Source organism: Ixodes scapularis, unplaced genomic scaffold (assembly GCF_016920785.2).
Source record: "Ixodes scapularis isolate PalLabHiFi unplaced genomic scaffold, ASM1692078v2 PGA_scaffold12__126_contigs__length_90152505, whole genome shotgun sequence".
In the NCBI taxonomy this organism is placed as follows: Eukaryota; Metazoa; Arthropoda; class Arachnida; order Ixodida; family Ixodidae; genus Ixodes; species Ixodes scapularis.
In genome coordinates, this window is record NW_024609838.1 from 26,456,104 (window position 1) to 26,472,665 (window position 16,562).

The following is a 16,562-nucleotide window of genomic DNA, read 5'->3' on the forward strand; positions in this document are numbered from 1 at the left end:
GGTAAAGATCAGCTCAGAATGGGAGCCACTTCGCGCTGTCATACCGCAAAATGGCCGAACCGCAAGACAAAGCTTCTCGCCAAAGGCCTTCGGAACGCTTGGAGCCGGTCGGATCCTCTTGTTAATACGACCGCAGCGCCGCCGCATACATCCGGGACCTTTCCGTGTCGGCGCCTGATCCCATTACTCCTTTCTAGTGTGCGCCGCCTTTCCCACCGTTGGTGGCAGGTGTGTCGACAGGTCATTTCTTTTTTCCATACTTTATAAACTGCATTCGGTTCTTTTCTGATCTAAAATACTGAACAAAAAGTACTTTTATTAATAATTAAAACAGTTGGCGCCACTTATATTTTGTATTTCAACTAAAAGGAAGCTTTTAGCGGCTCTGACCAGTAGCAAGCCCAGGACCAAACACGTTACATTTTGCACGCTTTCAGTACCGCGGGTCGCCCTCGTCGGAGGAGGAAGTTTCCGCGTCTTCCGGTTAAAATATGACGCACTGATATTCAGTTACTCTCTCCGTGCCCGCTGGCTTGCCCGAACCCCAAGAGACGTGGAAAGCGCAAAAAAGGTAGATGCTTAAATATGATTGCAGGGCCCCTTTAACAACCTGCACATGCAAAACTGGAAAAGATAAGTCTTACTTCAGACAGATTGTTCAAAGTAAGACATATTGTCCGTGTTAATATTCAAAAAATATCTGAGGCTTTCTTTACTTTGTGCACTTGATCAACCCATTTATATGGTAGCAAACACAAACAAGAGACCGAAATCAGGAGTAGGACTGTTGCGATGGTGCAAATATGCATCTACACAAGATTTCTTACACACAAACATATGCTGCGGTACATTGTTGCGAATAACTTATTTTTTCCCATAAACTGCAGATCTGAAATGCATACTACATCACCACCCAGCTCATAATTTAAAAAGGGGGCTCGGAAGTCTCTAATAATTGGCAGCCGACGTTCTGCAAAAATATTCCTTTCCTACGACCACCTGCATGCTTTTTAGGAACTGAGACTACAAAAATGCATTAAAACTAACAACACAAGTTTGCGAAATAATAGATAACTGGATATGACAATATTCACAAGATGCACCCCATGACTGCAAGATGCAATTCTTTATTGAAGAAAAAATGTGGAAGCGAGAAATGAAGTGTCTCATGTCCCCGCTGTTGGCGAACGTTCAAGGAAGGAACGGACCAGAAGTTACGAAGAATGGAAGCGATGCACATGCTCACCTGTTCGGCTGTAGACACACTCTGTCGTAGCCCGTAATTTCACACAAGTCTTGCTCAAGCTCCTCGAAAAGCCGTGCATAGCCTCGGGCTTGATCCGGCGGGACAAATGGATGGAGGTTTGCAAAGTTGGGTAAGGATGATGGCTGACAAATAAAAAAAAAGGCCAAAATTTTCATTAGTTCCCAGCAGCTGTCGATCCACGACCGTTATAGAATGCGGACCCAGAAAGCAATGCGGTTAGCGTCATTCAAGGTAACACTAACCTCTCAAGCAACAGAACCTGTACTACTTTCACCCCTGAGCTGGCAGTACAGTGAAAGCTAAGAGCCCAAAGGACCGGTTGTGTACTAATCTTTCGCCACATGATCATCCCACCGACATCCACAGGTGGAGAGCAAAGAAAGGTGACGAAAAGGAGGCGGCCGATTGCTTGGGCGAGCATGTGACCCCCACCGCGCTTTCAGCTTGGGGCGAATGGAGAAGAGCCACACACACTGATCAGCGAGAAAGAATATGACCTCAAAGAAGCAAACCTAAATGACAAGTCAAATGACCTCTGCTAACCATGACCTAATTAATGCGACATTGACCTTATTAGCCTGGCCTTGACCTAGCTTTTATTGACTCAAATGCGTGACTGGGCAGTTTTACAGCAGCAGTGGATGAAGCAGCTGTCAAGGCTGTTACAATCTGTGGCATTCATTCGTAAAAGGGGCCAGTTACGCTCCAGCGCACGCATTGTTACACAACGCTTAACCATATTTCCTGTCAGTTTGAAAACAAGGACCGAGAAAATGTCGTACCATCATCTCTGTGGTGCTGTTCAGCTTCATTGTGCAAGACCCCTGCAAAATGGAGAAAAAAGAATTATACAAAGGTTTCAGGCAAAGAAAGTTCTCCGACAAGACGCAACTGTCATGTTCACGTTCCAAACAAAGCAAGTGAAACATATGCGATGCATGTTTGCTAATCTGTGAAAGCTGCAATAAACTGCCGGATTCCTCAAGAATGGTAAAGTTTTTGTCAGGGTATCAAACTGATCCTAAACCCAAACCAAAAACTGGGTCAAAACCACCCAAAAACCGGAACAAAATACAAAGCTACTGAACTCGAACTGAACTGAAATATTTACCGGTTCGGCAGATACCTTGGTGTTGTACCATATAGTAGTACCAAAAATGTCAAAAACTGAAAGAAATCTGTCCTATCAACAAGCCTTGGGAAGACACGATCGTAAAGCAAGTCAACCGAGCAGAGCAGGTCCTCACCAGGGGAATCATGGAGTGGACGAGCGAGACGTCCTTGTTCTCAAGCTGCTTCATGTATCGCACAATCTGGGTCTCAGAGTGGTACCTGAAGAAGGGAACGGTGACAAAAATCAAGACTCTTAAGGCCTTCGAGTAAAGAGAGGAAAAAAGGACCCACGTGTTGAACACCGCATGCTGAAGGAAGCTGCTGGTTCGCTTGTGCTTGCTCCGAAGAATGCTCCTGTTCGGCTGATCGCCCAGCTCCTCAGCTAGGTCGGCCTGTGCCCGAATAAAGAAGATTAGCCGGGCATAGATGCCAAAAGTGCGGGTCGAGACCATGATCAGGAGTGTGCAACATAAGTAACGAAGTTTCTTTTTTTTTTTTTTTTTTAAATACCAACTTTAGCTTGATGGAGGCCCGAAATAAGAATTGGAAAATTCCTCGCTAAGCAGCTTAGTCCATATGTCTTTGTAAAAACGGGAAAACGAAAATCACTGTGGGGCAAATGGGAAGTATGGTTTTACGAAAGCAAAGAATCAGAGAAGATACAGTGCAACCCACTTACAATTATACCACATAACCCGATGTACCACGTTTAACGATCACTTTATAAGAGTTTCTAGACTAGAAACAATCAGTTTGCAGTTCATATACAACAATAATCAGCTATCAGGAGTGAATTTTTAGGTTTTCTCATTATCGTTACAAGTGCATGGGTTGCACTGTGGTAGGCCTTGCCGGTTATTTCACCATTTTGTAGATTGAATGTCTCAGTGACACAAAGCAGCGTCTTCCTGCTTTGACCCGGTGGTTTAACGGCAACCAAAAATCCATCGATGGTTCAGAATGAAATTTTCCAAAGCTAGAACAATGGCTCAACAGCACTGTCTACATTACCGTTAGCGACATTCCGGCATAACAGTTCCTTTTGCTCGACGCACTTGTCATTGTCAATGCGAGCGAGGTTACGCGAGTGCTAATAACGTGGCATCCCCAGGAACGTACGCAGATTTAAGTGACGAGTCGCACAAACTCACCGACTTTTGCTGGCACCCAAAAACCCAAAGGAGGTCGTCCAAGTCCCTTTCTGTGACTGTCTCGTCCAGCGAAACGCCGACCTGCATTCAAAACTTTACGCAAGCCGATCGAAAACCCCGAAGCTTGGTAGGAAACGAGAAAAACCATTTACCAAGTAATTAAAAAAAAAAAAAAAAATTGGCAATCCTGTTTTTTTTATATATATATATATTTTTTGGTTAGGTGGTTCTTTATTGAGACCACCTAGCTGACCGAGGCGTTGGGAAAAAAATAAAGCGCGCTTATATCAATTAATATTTCTTCAGCTAGATTCGGTGTTGGTGCCACTGCCACTGGCAATACTAATTTTTCCCGATGCAAAATTTGCACACATGTATGGCTTCGATAAACCTTAATACCTAAAAAATGAACTCCTGGAGGTAGCCGCTGGGAAGCACATATTCATCATGGTGTAATACGCCAAAACAACAAGGACGAAAAGGAAGGGAGAACTGGACAGGACGTGGCGTCCTGTCCAGTTCTCCCTTCGTGTTCATCCTTGCTGGTTTGGCGTATTACACCATGACGCAAAACCAACTAGCCCAACTAGCCACCCTTATCCAGCACATATTCATACCATCCCATTCCATGCTGCCCCGTGGCTGCACGAGATGGAGTGGTAAAGGATGTAATAGGGAAGTTTTAACTGACCCTCTCCCCAATTTTATGCAATCTTTATGGTCCATAGCTTTCACTGTTACCAAAACACAACCTCTCCCTCCTTTAAAACAGATATAGTATGGCCAAAACTGGAAACCAATACAGAGGCTTTTGTGGTGACCTGAAAGTCCAATGACATCACCCCCTGAACCGTGAGGAGATAAGGGGTAAGACCCCTTTTGTCAATGATCCAAGATTTGAAAGATAACTGTGGTGGCATTTTCCCGGGACCATCTACCCTGTGCGCTGATCAGACTTAACTGTAAAATACTGTCTTTATTTCATTTTTTTTTTTAGGGGAGAAAATTGGCACATAAAAATTCTGAGTTTATCGGATAGATCCAAATTGACCAAAATTTTACCGGCGGGTGTTTTTTTGAGTTTTTCGGATTTATCCGAAAACATGAAACCTTATAGTCCGAGACAGATCAAGAACAAAGTGGAAGCTCCACCCACCTCTTTCCACTTTAGTAGAGTGAACGCTGGAGAGGAGGCGACCTCCTCTCCACCGTTCGCTCCGCTCAAGTGGAAAAAGGTGGGAGGAGCTTCCACTTCGTTCTTGGCCTCTCACCGACTATAGTTATGGCGTAATAAATTTAGTTACAAGTCTAGCTTTCCTCGTTGTAGAGGCTACTCGGCTAATCCTATGCCGTATAATAATTACTAAACAAACAGTTTCACTAGGAATTGCGGTAACCAACTCGTGAGCATACATCCACACGTTCACAAACAAGTACAGGGTGTGATTTAGTTGATAACAGACAGCTCAAAATTCTCTCAACTTCAGCCTGGTTCCAGTTTACTAGTAGTCTTTTTCACCGTCATTGTTGGATACCCTTTACCCAAGTATGCGCAGGTGCGGCTGGGTAGCGGTCGCTCACCGTTCCGTCCTCGAAGTACCTCAGATTTATCCTCTTCTCCGTCGCCCTGTCCCTGATGGCCTGCAGGGAGCTGGCCGGAGAAACCTTCAGGGTGTCGAAGAAGTCGGGGTGGATCACGCCGTGGCCTCCCTTCGCGACACCTACACGTGCCAACATGTCTCCAAGTTAGCGTACTACTGAGGTGCACAAGTATTTCCTCCCCAGAGTCAGACAGAAATTTTGTCCCAAGCCAGACAATGCGCCCCCCAAAACGGGTCACACTAAAGGCCCGTTCACATATATGCAACCGAGTAAGATCGAGAGAGACCAGACCGGTTTTTAAGCCTCTTGCGACGTCTTAGGACTGGATGCGCTGCAGCGGAACTGGTCCTAAGACGTCGCAAGAGGCTTAAGCCGGTCTGGACTCTCTCGGTCTCTCTCTGTCTTACTCGGTTGCATATGTGTGAACGGCGCTTAATGCTCATGTAGATTCAATGTGGCTAGAATCCTATTACTGACCAAAATAGCCGTCCCTAGTGGAGATGCAAGACACTGTCTTGGGGCATACTTAACTACTCAGTGCACGAATATCAATATACGGATCATACAAATGAAATAGAATGAGAATGAAAGGGTGTAAAACCAATGGGTTGAGTAAAGATAAATCGTTAAAAAATCTGAAATGTATGCAGCTTATTTTCTCCCACAGTAATGAATTATGCCAGTCTACGACATCCCCGGCTAAACTAATCATCAATCTCTTAGACTCTCAACCTGCGACATACTAGCATGCAGGGACCTTATGGTATCATAGTCTCCTGAGCCCTCATAAGCATACAACAGTAAAAGTAGCAGTATGAACAACGCTACTGTTTCACCACTATACTAGAATAAAATAACTAAAGGTTCAATTCTAAACTAAATCTCCAATTCAAACAAAAGATCCTAAACCAGGTTACCTGGTTACAAACTGGCATGAGGATGAGACATAGCCAAACACAGGCAAACTAATTAAAGATGTACAGCATGTCCCTCCCCCCTCCCCAAAAATATTTTTAGTGTTTTCTCAACTGCAAAAATAAACTATGCATCGCTAAATGCTTGTTGATCACTCAAATGTTGCACTATAGGCCCAAACCAGATGCCGAAGTCTCAGAACTAACTGTTATCTCATTAAAAAATTTTAAGGGATTTTTTTCTAAAAAATTTCAATGCGAAAATGGGGCCTGTTTTCAGCCAATGGCATAATTCAGCTCCATGTATTCAAGAGGTCAGTCTGCTGCCAGGGACGGCGCCAAGGGGATGCGAGGGGTGGCGGGCGCCTCCCCTAAAATTTCATCTGCCACCCCAAGATGAAGCAGCTTTGTACACAAATAATTGCCTACGACGTCGGCTTGAAGACCCAGTGCAACGAGTGTCCAGACTTTAGAGCCGTTCATGCGTTTTATTTTTTTTTTTTTTCTATTAACTTCCAGCCACTGGAAGTCGTACCGCGGGTAGGGTGCCTTCATGTCTCCCTAACCGCGGGCGAGTAAGCTATCAAGCGCTTTAGAAAAAGCAGCTTCCCTTTGTGACGCCTGCTGGCTTTTCTCTGTATTCCGCTCTGTGGTGCTTATCTTCAGCGGAGACCGGAGACGTGAACGAAGGGGAGCTTAGTTAAAGTCGAGGTCATGGGGAATTCCGGACTGTCTCAAAAAGGGAAGCAAAACCTGGTTGTGAGGCTGAGCACAGGGGGCAGAGGTCCCTGCTGTGATCCCCCCCCCCCCCCCCCCCCGCCCCTGTTTTCCTCCTCGTGTCTCCGCATTTCCCTTTTCAATGAGCACACCGCATAAGCTATCTTGCATAAGCCCGTGGGCGACAGCACCTCAAAGCAACCGCCCCTCCCCCTCCCCCCCCCCTTCCCCCCCCAATTTGGTTCGCCTCCCCACTGCCCCCCCATTATGAAAATCCTGGCGCCGTCCCTGTCTGCTGCCATTTTCTGGCAGCGTGCGTCGCAGCTGCCAGGCGAGGAGAGGACTTTATCTGCATTATAATAACTCTATGCCGTGCCTTACACCAACCTGTTGCGAGGAGGAGTGTCGAGTGGTGCACCCTGGTGGCAATGTCGCGCACTCCGTCGGGGCCATGGTAGACGGCGTACAGGGCAGACATGTTTGCGAGCAGGGCCTGCGCCGTGCAGATGTTGCTGGTCGCCTTGTCCCTCCGGATGTGCTGCTCCCGCGTCTGCAACGCCAACCGGTAGGCTTTCCCACCCTCGGCGTCCCTAAAAGGTCAGCAGTGAACACAAAGAACATAAGGAAAGCACAGGTAAGCGACCGTAATGGTTGTGCTACGGTGCTGGCAATGATGCAGTCGGCTGGCACGAGAGACAGGCGTGCGTACAGAACAGCACGGGACATGGGGTGTGGAGACTGGACTGCCCGGTGGCTGATTCGAGCGATGGCCTCAACGGTTTCCTTTCTTTCGTAAATTGTGTACGTAAAATATGTTGAGCACAACCTTATTTGCCTCCACACTAGTAACAGTACTATACTGCTTGGTAAAGCAGTCCACACATTCTTGCAAATCGGATGGCAAGAGGCCAACATGAAACTTTCAAGCACCGGAAAAAAGCCGGTGCTTGAAAGAAAGAGATCCATGGAGTGTCCCTGTAATGGTGCCCTAGTGACTCAACTTTCGAGAGAAAAGGCAAACACGAGAAAATATACTTTGATAAAAGGACGAGATTCTTTACTATGGTAGATAAATGAATCACGCAGGCAGGCAAACAAGCATTCTTGGGCAAGTGTATCTTAAAAGCAATTTGTTACAACAAATTACTTAGTTAGTTCCCAAGCGTAACAAAAAGAGCAATGCATTATAAGTAACGGTTCCTCTCGAAAAATAAAAAAATTAACTTTTCAGTTAGTGGCCACCAAACTGCACCAGTAATTACAATTTGGTGCCACCGTGGCCGGGCATAAAATTACATAATCACAACTTGGTGTTCAGCAAGTGCAGACTCAAGTGTGCGAGCGCACCCAGCTTTCGGAACGAACAAAGAGTGGTTTGATTGTGTCAGTTCACTGTAATCTTAATTGAAAAGAAACTTTGGGCGGTTAAAACTGTGTGGAATTAACTTCCTCATAACCGTGGGAGGAGTTAAATAAACTACAGTTAAAAGTATGCTTTCCAAAAAAGCAACATGTTACAGTAAGCAGTTAAGAAAGAGGATGTAAGTTATACCCAGGAATGCGTTACTAGCACGCAGTGTGAAAATAAAGCTTTGCCATGCACACTTCACGGACCTGGTGACTCCCACCACCCTGCCGGGCATGAGTCGCATGAGGGAGTTGCGTGTGGCGAAGAAGGCGGCGTGCGGGCCGCCGTAGTTGAGCGGGATCCCCAGACGCTGGCTGGTGCCCACGGCAATGTCAGCGCCAAACTCCCCGGGCGGCTTCAGCACCGTCAGCGCCAGCAGGTCGGTCGCACACACTGCCAGAGCCTGCGAGACGAACGCAGCTGAAACAACTCGATTCCTTGTCAACAGCACTAACCATGAGAATAAAACGGCCTAGCCTAGAGATTTGGTCAAATGCACCGAAGGTGCGATAGCACTCAATGAGGTTTCCGATGGAAAAGAGATGCCATGTGGCATCGATTTCCCAGCTAGACTTGGCTGAAAATTGATGTCACACAACCTGAGGTCACATGACGTAATCATGTGACACACTGTCACGTGACCTGACATCACATATGACCTCAGGCCAGGCGACATTGTGATACGTTGTAACACACAGCACCATGATATCACGTGACATTGTTGCATCATACGGTCAAACTAACACGACCAAGAAAGGCCTGTGAAGGGCTCCTGGCTAAAGCCTGTTGCTTTAAAACTTTCATACGCCACCTCTTTTTACCAAACAGGTATCTATATCGCGGCGGTCTATGCCAAGGGTGGCCAGATGAACGTATGCGAAGATCCATAAAAACTAACCATTTTAAGTGATGAGCAATTAGCTCGAGTGACATTGAAGCAGCTCCGATCAGCTGGTTTAGGTGTTTGTCAGTCAAGGTTTCTTGCCGTCTTGATCTTACCTCCTAAAGGAGAGTGCCTCACAGCAGTACGTTAACCCAAATATAGAGATAAATTTCTGGCCAACAAGCCATGGTGCTACAAGGCTGCCAAAACTCAAGCTATAATTTATTCTATATTTCTTTAGCCTGCTCGAGTGTCACAAGCTTACTACCACTTAAATGCTAAGTCGTGACAAGCTTCGGAATTCATTATAGAGGGGCCCGACGCCTGTATTGACCATCGGAAACAGCAAGACTAAAAATGAAAAAAAAAAAAAAAAAAAAAAAAAAACTGAGCATCGGTTTGACCATGCCTGGTCTACACAGTGAACAAGCTGTTGGTCAGCATGTAGACGGTCACAGCGATGTTGAGCTCCAATTGGAGTTTTTAGGCCTTTCGAGAGGGAACACCGTGTGTGCACAGCTTTGATAGGCGGTCAAGGTGCATGAGCGAACAGTTACACATAGCTTTGACCTTATTGCCAAAAAAAATTGTCTCCAAGTACAGTCATGGTTACGGCTACACCTAGCCTTTACTGCGGCTATTCGGTTCTTTACGAACGAGGACTGCATCTATGAGAAAGGGGAGAGGGTATACCTCGAAGAGTAAGTTGTTTTTGTCGACTAGTGAAAATCGGAGGCTCTACAGTAAACAAACAACCGATGGCCGAGTTGTCGTATAACTATTCTAAGGACGTGTCTGCTGGGGCGGAGCTAGTCTGAACACGTAATCAATCCTTCTTACTCTTTTCACACCTCCTCTCGCGCACGAGGAGGTGCAGTTTGATTTACTTACTCACCGTACGTGCACTCCTGTGTCGACACATACCAGTTTAGCTGATACATGCCTTATTGTATAGAGAAATAAAAAATATGCATCCTCACCTTTAGTATGATTTAATACAAATGATCTTACAACATCCTAATACCTCTCAAATGTACACTAAGCGCTGGACAAAAATCTAAATTCTGATAAAACGCTTTCAAGAAAGTTGTGACTATAGTTTGTCGCAAGATAAGAATAGCAGCATAAGCTCCTCCCCCAAAGCCTTTCACCCTTTCCCCTCTAGCAGAGCAACTGCTCAAGACGAGGCAAGGGGAGTGGAGGAAAGCCTCAATCATGAATACCAGAGAGCTTTCTGGCAGGGTGAGCTTCTCTTCAGCTTCTTATGCAACAGACTACGAGCGAAACGCTTTTGGAGGACAAGGTATCTTGCCTTTGCATCGTGGCACGCCTGGACCAGCTCCGAGAAGTCTTGGACAGATCCTTCGGTGTCCGGGTATTGGAAGAGCGCCCCGCAGAAGTCCTTCTTGGAAAAGTCCATCGAGGCGCAGTCCGACACAACCACCTCAATCCCCAAGGCGCTGTGGCACAAGAGGTTCGGTAGTCAGCTCGCGCGACACAGCTATCATTCAAGGGCGAGCTTCCCAAACTAGCGAAAATCAGTTAGAGAACCTCTGACAAGATATTAATGCATACTTAAAGGGGCAACGCAGGTTCTAGAGCTTTTCTTAAAGCATGAAATGCTTTTTAACGCCACTCCAATCCCGAAATCTTGCCTGTCTGTGCATGTGTTATCTGTTAAATTTAGTAGAAAAATCGATGTCATGTGACCTTGCACCAATTCAGTTTCCCCGCTACATTTGGTGGGAAAATTGACATCACGTGACCCGACGGCACGTGACCTATACGATAATTCAGCTTTTCCACTAAATCTGTTGGGGAAATTGGGGAAATTGATGCGAAGCTCTAAACAAGTCAGAACAATCGTTTTTTAATTACTGCATTTCATGAATTATGGGACCTTGGAAGGTAAAGGTGCTGCCAATTTTAATATAACTTGTGATCCAGTTCGAATGAAATGTATGTTGCTTATCTGCCTTTACAATCTGACTACAAATATGCGCTTCGTTTCATTATAGCTTAATTAGGTATTTTTGTTAATATCGAAAGCTTTATTTGCAAAGACTATGGGAAGGATGAAGATAAACTGAAATACCGAAATCACAGAAGAAACATGTCAGTAAACTGAAAGGTTTGTGGAATCCAGTAAGGTATAAATGAAAGCTCTAGGATGATTCATAAAGTTTTTATGACTCTTAATCTGAACTTTCCAGTTTCAAAATTATTTATTGCAAGAAGTATAAAAGGCATCTAAAAACACCTGATGCCATATTTACACCCCTTACTGGATACCTTGCACATACACCTGCCATAGAAAGAAAACAATTATGAAGATTGGATGTGGACAGGTGGGGATTTGGCTTCCATAAAATAGCAAAGTGTATAAAAAAAATATTTATGAAATATTTGCAAGAAACAAAAAGCCAAAACAGACCCATTTTATTGTGCTTAAAATGAACATTTCAAGATAAAAAAAAGACTCATTTCACGAAAATACTTCAGTACAAGATCATAACTGCCTGACGATCTTCAAAAACACAATTTAAAGTATGTGTTTTTTGTTTTGTATTTGTTGCCTTAAAGAGCAGTGTTTACCCTAAGAGCTTTGAGTTGCACAAAATTTTTGCTATTAGAAATCATACTTCTTTAAAACTGCCTGCTCTGGTCTGCCATTCCATCTCTTCCCAAGTTACGTGCAAGGACAACACAGGACTCGAAATATCGAAGCATTTTCAAAGTACTATGTAAAGCAATAAGCTTTCTGGCACATATTCATATAAAGAAATAATAGACGTCATAAGCAAAGCATGGTCAATGGGCACGAAACAAAACCTATGCAACTTTTCGAGTTGTCAACCGTACGTTCCTCTCTGCTGACCCCGTCTTAGGTCCAACTTCGTATCCACCAATATGTGAAGTTATCGTAAAAAAATTAACTGGGTGATGTCAAGGCAACAAACTCTCGTCCTTCGTACAAAAAAAAAAGGAAAAAAAAAAGAAAGATGTTTTCTTGGGGTATTGAGTCCTTATGCAGCTCACTGGCTGAAACGTTCACGCTTCACACGTTTCCGGCACACCAGTGTCAAACGTTCACAGACCAAAAACCAACCGAGAGGCAACTCACTCTGCCCTTGTCTGGACAACGGCGAGCGTCTGGGGATGAACCTTGTCCGAAACGTAGAACCTCTTCCTCTTGGTGTGCCTGAAAGTCGGCAGGGTGGGACACAATGCGACGGTATTAGAGCACGCTTGCGAAAAAGAGAGACACTGAGTAAAGTTCAGAAAGGCTAGTTCACACGTGTGCATTGGGACCAAGTGAACTGAAGCCGCTTACAATGGCATACAACGAGAGAACACGCCGGCTATATGGTGTAGTCGTCTACCAGGTAGACCCGAAAGTCTTCCGATCTGATGGTGGCGATTACGCATTTAAAAATTGTCTGCCCAAACGCACAGCCGCAGGAGGTGTTGCATTTTGTCGAGTCACTGTCGAACTGTAAATGTTATATTCGTACGGTGTTTTGCTTTGCCGGGGGGGTAGTTTTAGCCTTGAAATTAGACGCCTCGTGCACATGAAACAAGCCAAACGGTCGCTTCGCATGTCGGCTGCTCTGGCTGTAGTGGCGATCGGAGCACCAACCTCTTTCGATTTATACTTTTAGCGCTTCTCGAAATTTACTTCAGACAATGAGAGCTTACTCTTCGATGAAGAAGCTCTGGAAAGTACCTCTGTTTCGAAATCTGAAGCTAATGAAAAGTCGTGGAAGCGAACCTGCCGAAATAAAATGAAATGAAACCTTCCATATTTCCGTTCGATGCTTTTAAACTTGCAAGCACCGTACATGCTCTCACTAAATAATTAAGAAAAAAAAAATAAATAAACCCCAGCGTATTGATCTTCTTTTTGTGCTATTCTTTTCAAGACGAAGCCTGATCCCTGGGAAACATCTTTTGGGGAAAATACTCAACGTCAAAGTTTTAAGGAATCAAATGAATGCACTATCTATGAGAAATGATTGCTTATAACGAGGGTTCTGGGATTTCTGTAAATATTGATTACCCCCAAGTGCATTTATAAAAATCAAGGAAAATCGAAAAAAAAAAAGCTCGAATTGGAGATGCCCTTGAATAAGAAAAGCTCTAGAACCTCATGGGGAAATTTCTTTAACTACAGATTTATGCTGCATTTGCTGGAAACGCAACTTGCACTGCAATGTCGCCGAGGCTACCCTTTCCTTCGGGAACTATATCCCTGTAAAGTTGGCTCCAATATTTGCTCTACCAGACATCTACAATTTAAAAAAAAATATATTCGTTCACCTCATGCAACATTTCATCCCTTCCTAGGGTCCAGTCACTTTATAACAGTGCCACCACTACAGATCTCGACGTCTGTGCCTCGGCCTCAGAGTTCTGTCGCTCATCGAATTGTTTGCTCTTTACAAACCAATTTTCATTTTTGTGTTTTGTACTATTTTTGTATTAAAGTGTCTCGAATGTGATCATGCATATTTTTGTTTCTTGCTTATAGTATTTTTGTGCAAGAGCAACAATCTAAAGATTATTGTGATTGTTTTTAGCCACTTTAAAAAAGACAATGTTTATTATCATTATTGTAACTATCACTAATACTATTATCTTGTCTCCCTCTTTAATTATCACCGGGATGTTTTCCGAGTATTCGAGTCAAGCGCATGTCCCCGAATGCCGGAAAATCAGCGTAATCCCCGACGAACGCCACATTTTCTGCCCGACACCGAAAAACACCAACCTTGCGAGAATGTCCCAAATCCTTCCCCCACCAAAAAAAACACAACGAAACCACATACATATACGACACTGTCAGAATGATTTTGAGCCCACGATGAAAGGATGACGCACAAACAATTTGAAAATATATATACACGACCAAAAAGTGTTTCGGGGCTGGACGGCATTCCACTGCGCATCCTCTCGTCGCAAGCGGTCGCGAGTAATTGCAACTCACTCGGCCGCAAAGACAGACGTGCGAACAACCCTTAACGACAAAACAGGAATGGAAATGTGGGGTCACCGGGAGCAAAGTCCCATGGCTTCGGCCGCCGCCGTCCCCTCGTCAAGGAGCGAGGCGTTTGCAACGTCCAGGCCCGTGAGGTCGGTGACCATCGTCTGGTAGTTGAGCAGGCTTTCCAGGCGACCTTGTGCAATTTCCGCCTGGTACGGCGTGTACTGCGTTGTCCTGGAGCGTAGGCGGTGAAGACTAGTCAAGCATAGTTTTCCTTCTTTTTTTGCGACGTTCGGTTTCTTTGTGGCATTTCCTAATTGAGCACATCTTGAGTGATATTAATTTTCGGCTGTGTTAGAGACACTGTGTGAATGTGCACGTCATTCTTTGCTTCCGGCAGTTCCGCGGTTACGCCGTGTCCAAGTCGGGTAGTTGCTGCACTCTTACGACTGCTGTTGTCACGTTCGAGACAGCACTGAATGGTTAGGTACTAGTATTAAAGATGAGCTGCGGTACGTTATACCCTTGATATGCTCATAAGCGATATATTACCTGCAGTAAAGATACCAATGTATTGTTATTACATACGGTGGTGTCAGCATATCTACTATGAAATTATGCAAGAGTCATCCAATGGAACCACTTTCCAGCAGGGACCCCGATCTGGACAGTTGGCAAAAAGTTTGGAGAGAAATCGGGTGACTGCGATTGGCCGGTGCCAAGTGCCAAGGTCAACTGCGGCGTCGGCCAATCCTGGCCGCCGGATTCCTCGCCGACTTTTTCGCCAAGTGTCCAGATTAGGGTCCCAGCTCTGGCAAACATACCATCCATTTATTTATTCAAAGAGGCAGTCACTAATCACCTTTGCCAACATCATGCTAAACATATGATAGTCTAACAAAATTGCTTAGTAAATTGTATTTTTAAAATGTGCATTTTTGTTTCATCGCGAGTTCATATCGCGGGACTGTAATAACCTATGGGCTCTGAGGGTATTAAAATAAATAAACAAATACATTTGCAGCTGCCTTTTTTTTTAGCATACTATATATGTGCGAGTGTAAATCCGTCCCGCGATTGTGCTCATTTTATTTTTTCAATTGTTGACGTTCTGTTTGACAAATATTTTTTTCCCTATTGCTTGGATACATTCTCTTACTTCGTTTAGACTCACACAGAGTGTGAGTTATGTCTCTCAAATGCACAAAGCAACATAATTGTTGTTTGTTTGTTTTTTTGGGTAAGTGCCAAAATGTTCATTGCACTTTTATATTTCAAGCATAAAAATGTGCAAATATTCAAATTTTCGAATAGTAGTTTAGGATAATACGCTATTCAATATTCACTTCGACATGAACTGTGATATTCATATTTTTCGAAGTGTTGATCGCGGCAGGTTAGCCCCAATGAGCGTGCTTCTTCCCGAGCACAGGAGCACAGTGGAGAAGCAACAACTGCGGACGCAGGATTCGCAGGTGTTGCTTCCCGGCGGTGCACCGTTGCTCGATAAGAAGCGCGCCCAACAGAGCTAACTCGCCGAAATCGACATTTCCAAAAGTGCAAATATCGCATTCGCACATATCGCATAGGAGAAAAGCACACTTTAAAAGCGGGATGGTGCACGCTTGCACCCGATGTATTTTACAAAGAAACGGAAATTTTGAGAATATAGTAAATTCCTGCATTGCAGTAAAATTTACAAAATTAAACTGTGGCTATTTGTAAGAGTATAATTAGGCAGAAATGCCCTGACAACCTGTGCTCAACATTTGTGATTTTTTTTTTTTTTTTTTAATTTAAGATTGAAGAAAGGATATTTGTGTAAAGCTAAATTGATAAATCCTCTCGATTAGGTATAGCTGGGCAACTCTATAGGCTTAACTTTATGTCAAATTTCTCGTTTTCTTGCTGTTACAAAGTAGGCATTGGACTTTCTGAGGCCACAGTTCATAAATATAGTTAGATTAAAATTAGCTTAGAAATGGACAAGTGGAAACTTGGGAACAATCTTCATGAGTGAAGCTGGGTTTTTGTTTCAGCATGGTGCGACAGTAGCAAAAGGCTGGAGAAATTATTCAATATTTGATTCGAAAATATCTGGCCCAAACCACCATTTGCATTGAATTCGTTTTGAACAAAAGTCCATTATTCACAGATAAATAAAATAAACCTAACCTAAAATAACGATGCCACCCAAGGAAAGGTAGCGATACCAGTAAATAAATGAGCAAAACTATTGTAAGTTTCAAAGTAAAGCTGACTTCACCAAAGAAGAAGTGAAACATCACATCAACGTTACCCCAATTTGTGTCTCGAGACTTTGAAATGCTTTAGCATGCTGACTTTGAACTAGGTGATAAAACTTTTTTATGATAACAGACACCTCATGTTTGTGGGGTGCTACTGATACAAATGTCTTTGTAAACACTAATGCAGTAGATTCTCATTAATTAAGACTTCAGGAAGCTATGAATTTTGTTTGAATTATCGGAAATTCATCTAAATATGATAGAAGATAACATT

At 44.0% G+C, this 16,562-nt stretch overlaps 1 protein-coding gene across 1 annotated transcript in view; it reads right to left on the reverse strand.

Annotated features, from left to right (window-relative positions):
- Positions 1-16,562, reverse strand: part of LOC8052380 (glycine dehydrogenase (decarboxylating), mitochondrial) — a 37,372-nt gene that overhangs the window by 10,628 nt on the left and 10,182 nt on the right. Inside the window, exons 4-14 of the mRNA XM_029981666.4 lie at positions 14,109-14,273; positions 12,180-12,257; positions 10,368-10,515; positions 8,379-8,575; positions 7,152-7,354; positions 5,113-5,252; positions 3,532-3,612; positions 2,672-2,772; positions 2,515-2,599; positions 2,050-2,091; positions 1,247-1,389 (exon numbers count right to left, since the gene is read on the reverse strand). Coding sequence (XP_029837526.3) covers positions 1,247-1,389; positions 2,050-2,091; positions 2,515-2,599; positions 2,672-2,772; positions 3,532-3,612; positions 5,113-5,252; positions 7,152-7,354; positions 8,379-8,575; positions 10,368-10,515; positions 12,180-12,257; positions 14,109-14,273 — 1,383 coding nt within the window. The remainder of the gene's footprint in view (positions 1-1,246; positions 1,390-2,049; positions 2,092-2,514; positions 2,600-2,671; positions 2,773-3,531; positions 3,613-5,112; positions 5,253-7,151; positions 7,355-8,378; positions 8,576-10,367; positions 10,516-12,179; positions 12,258-14,108; positions 14,274-16,562) is intronic.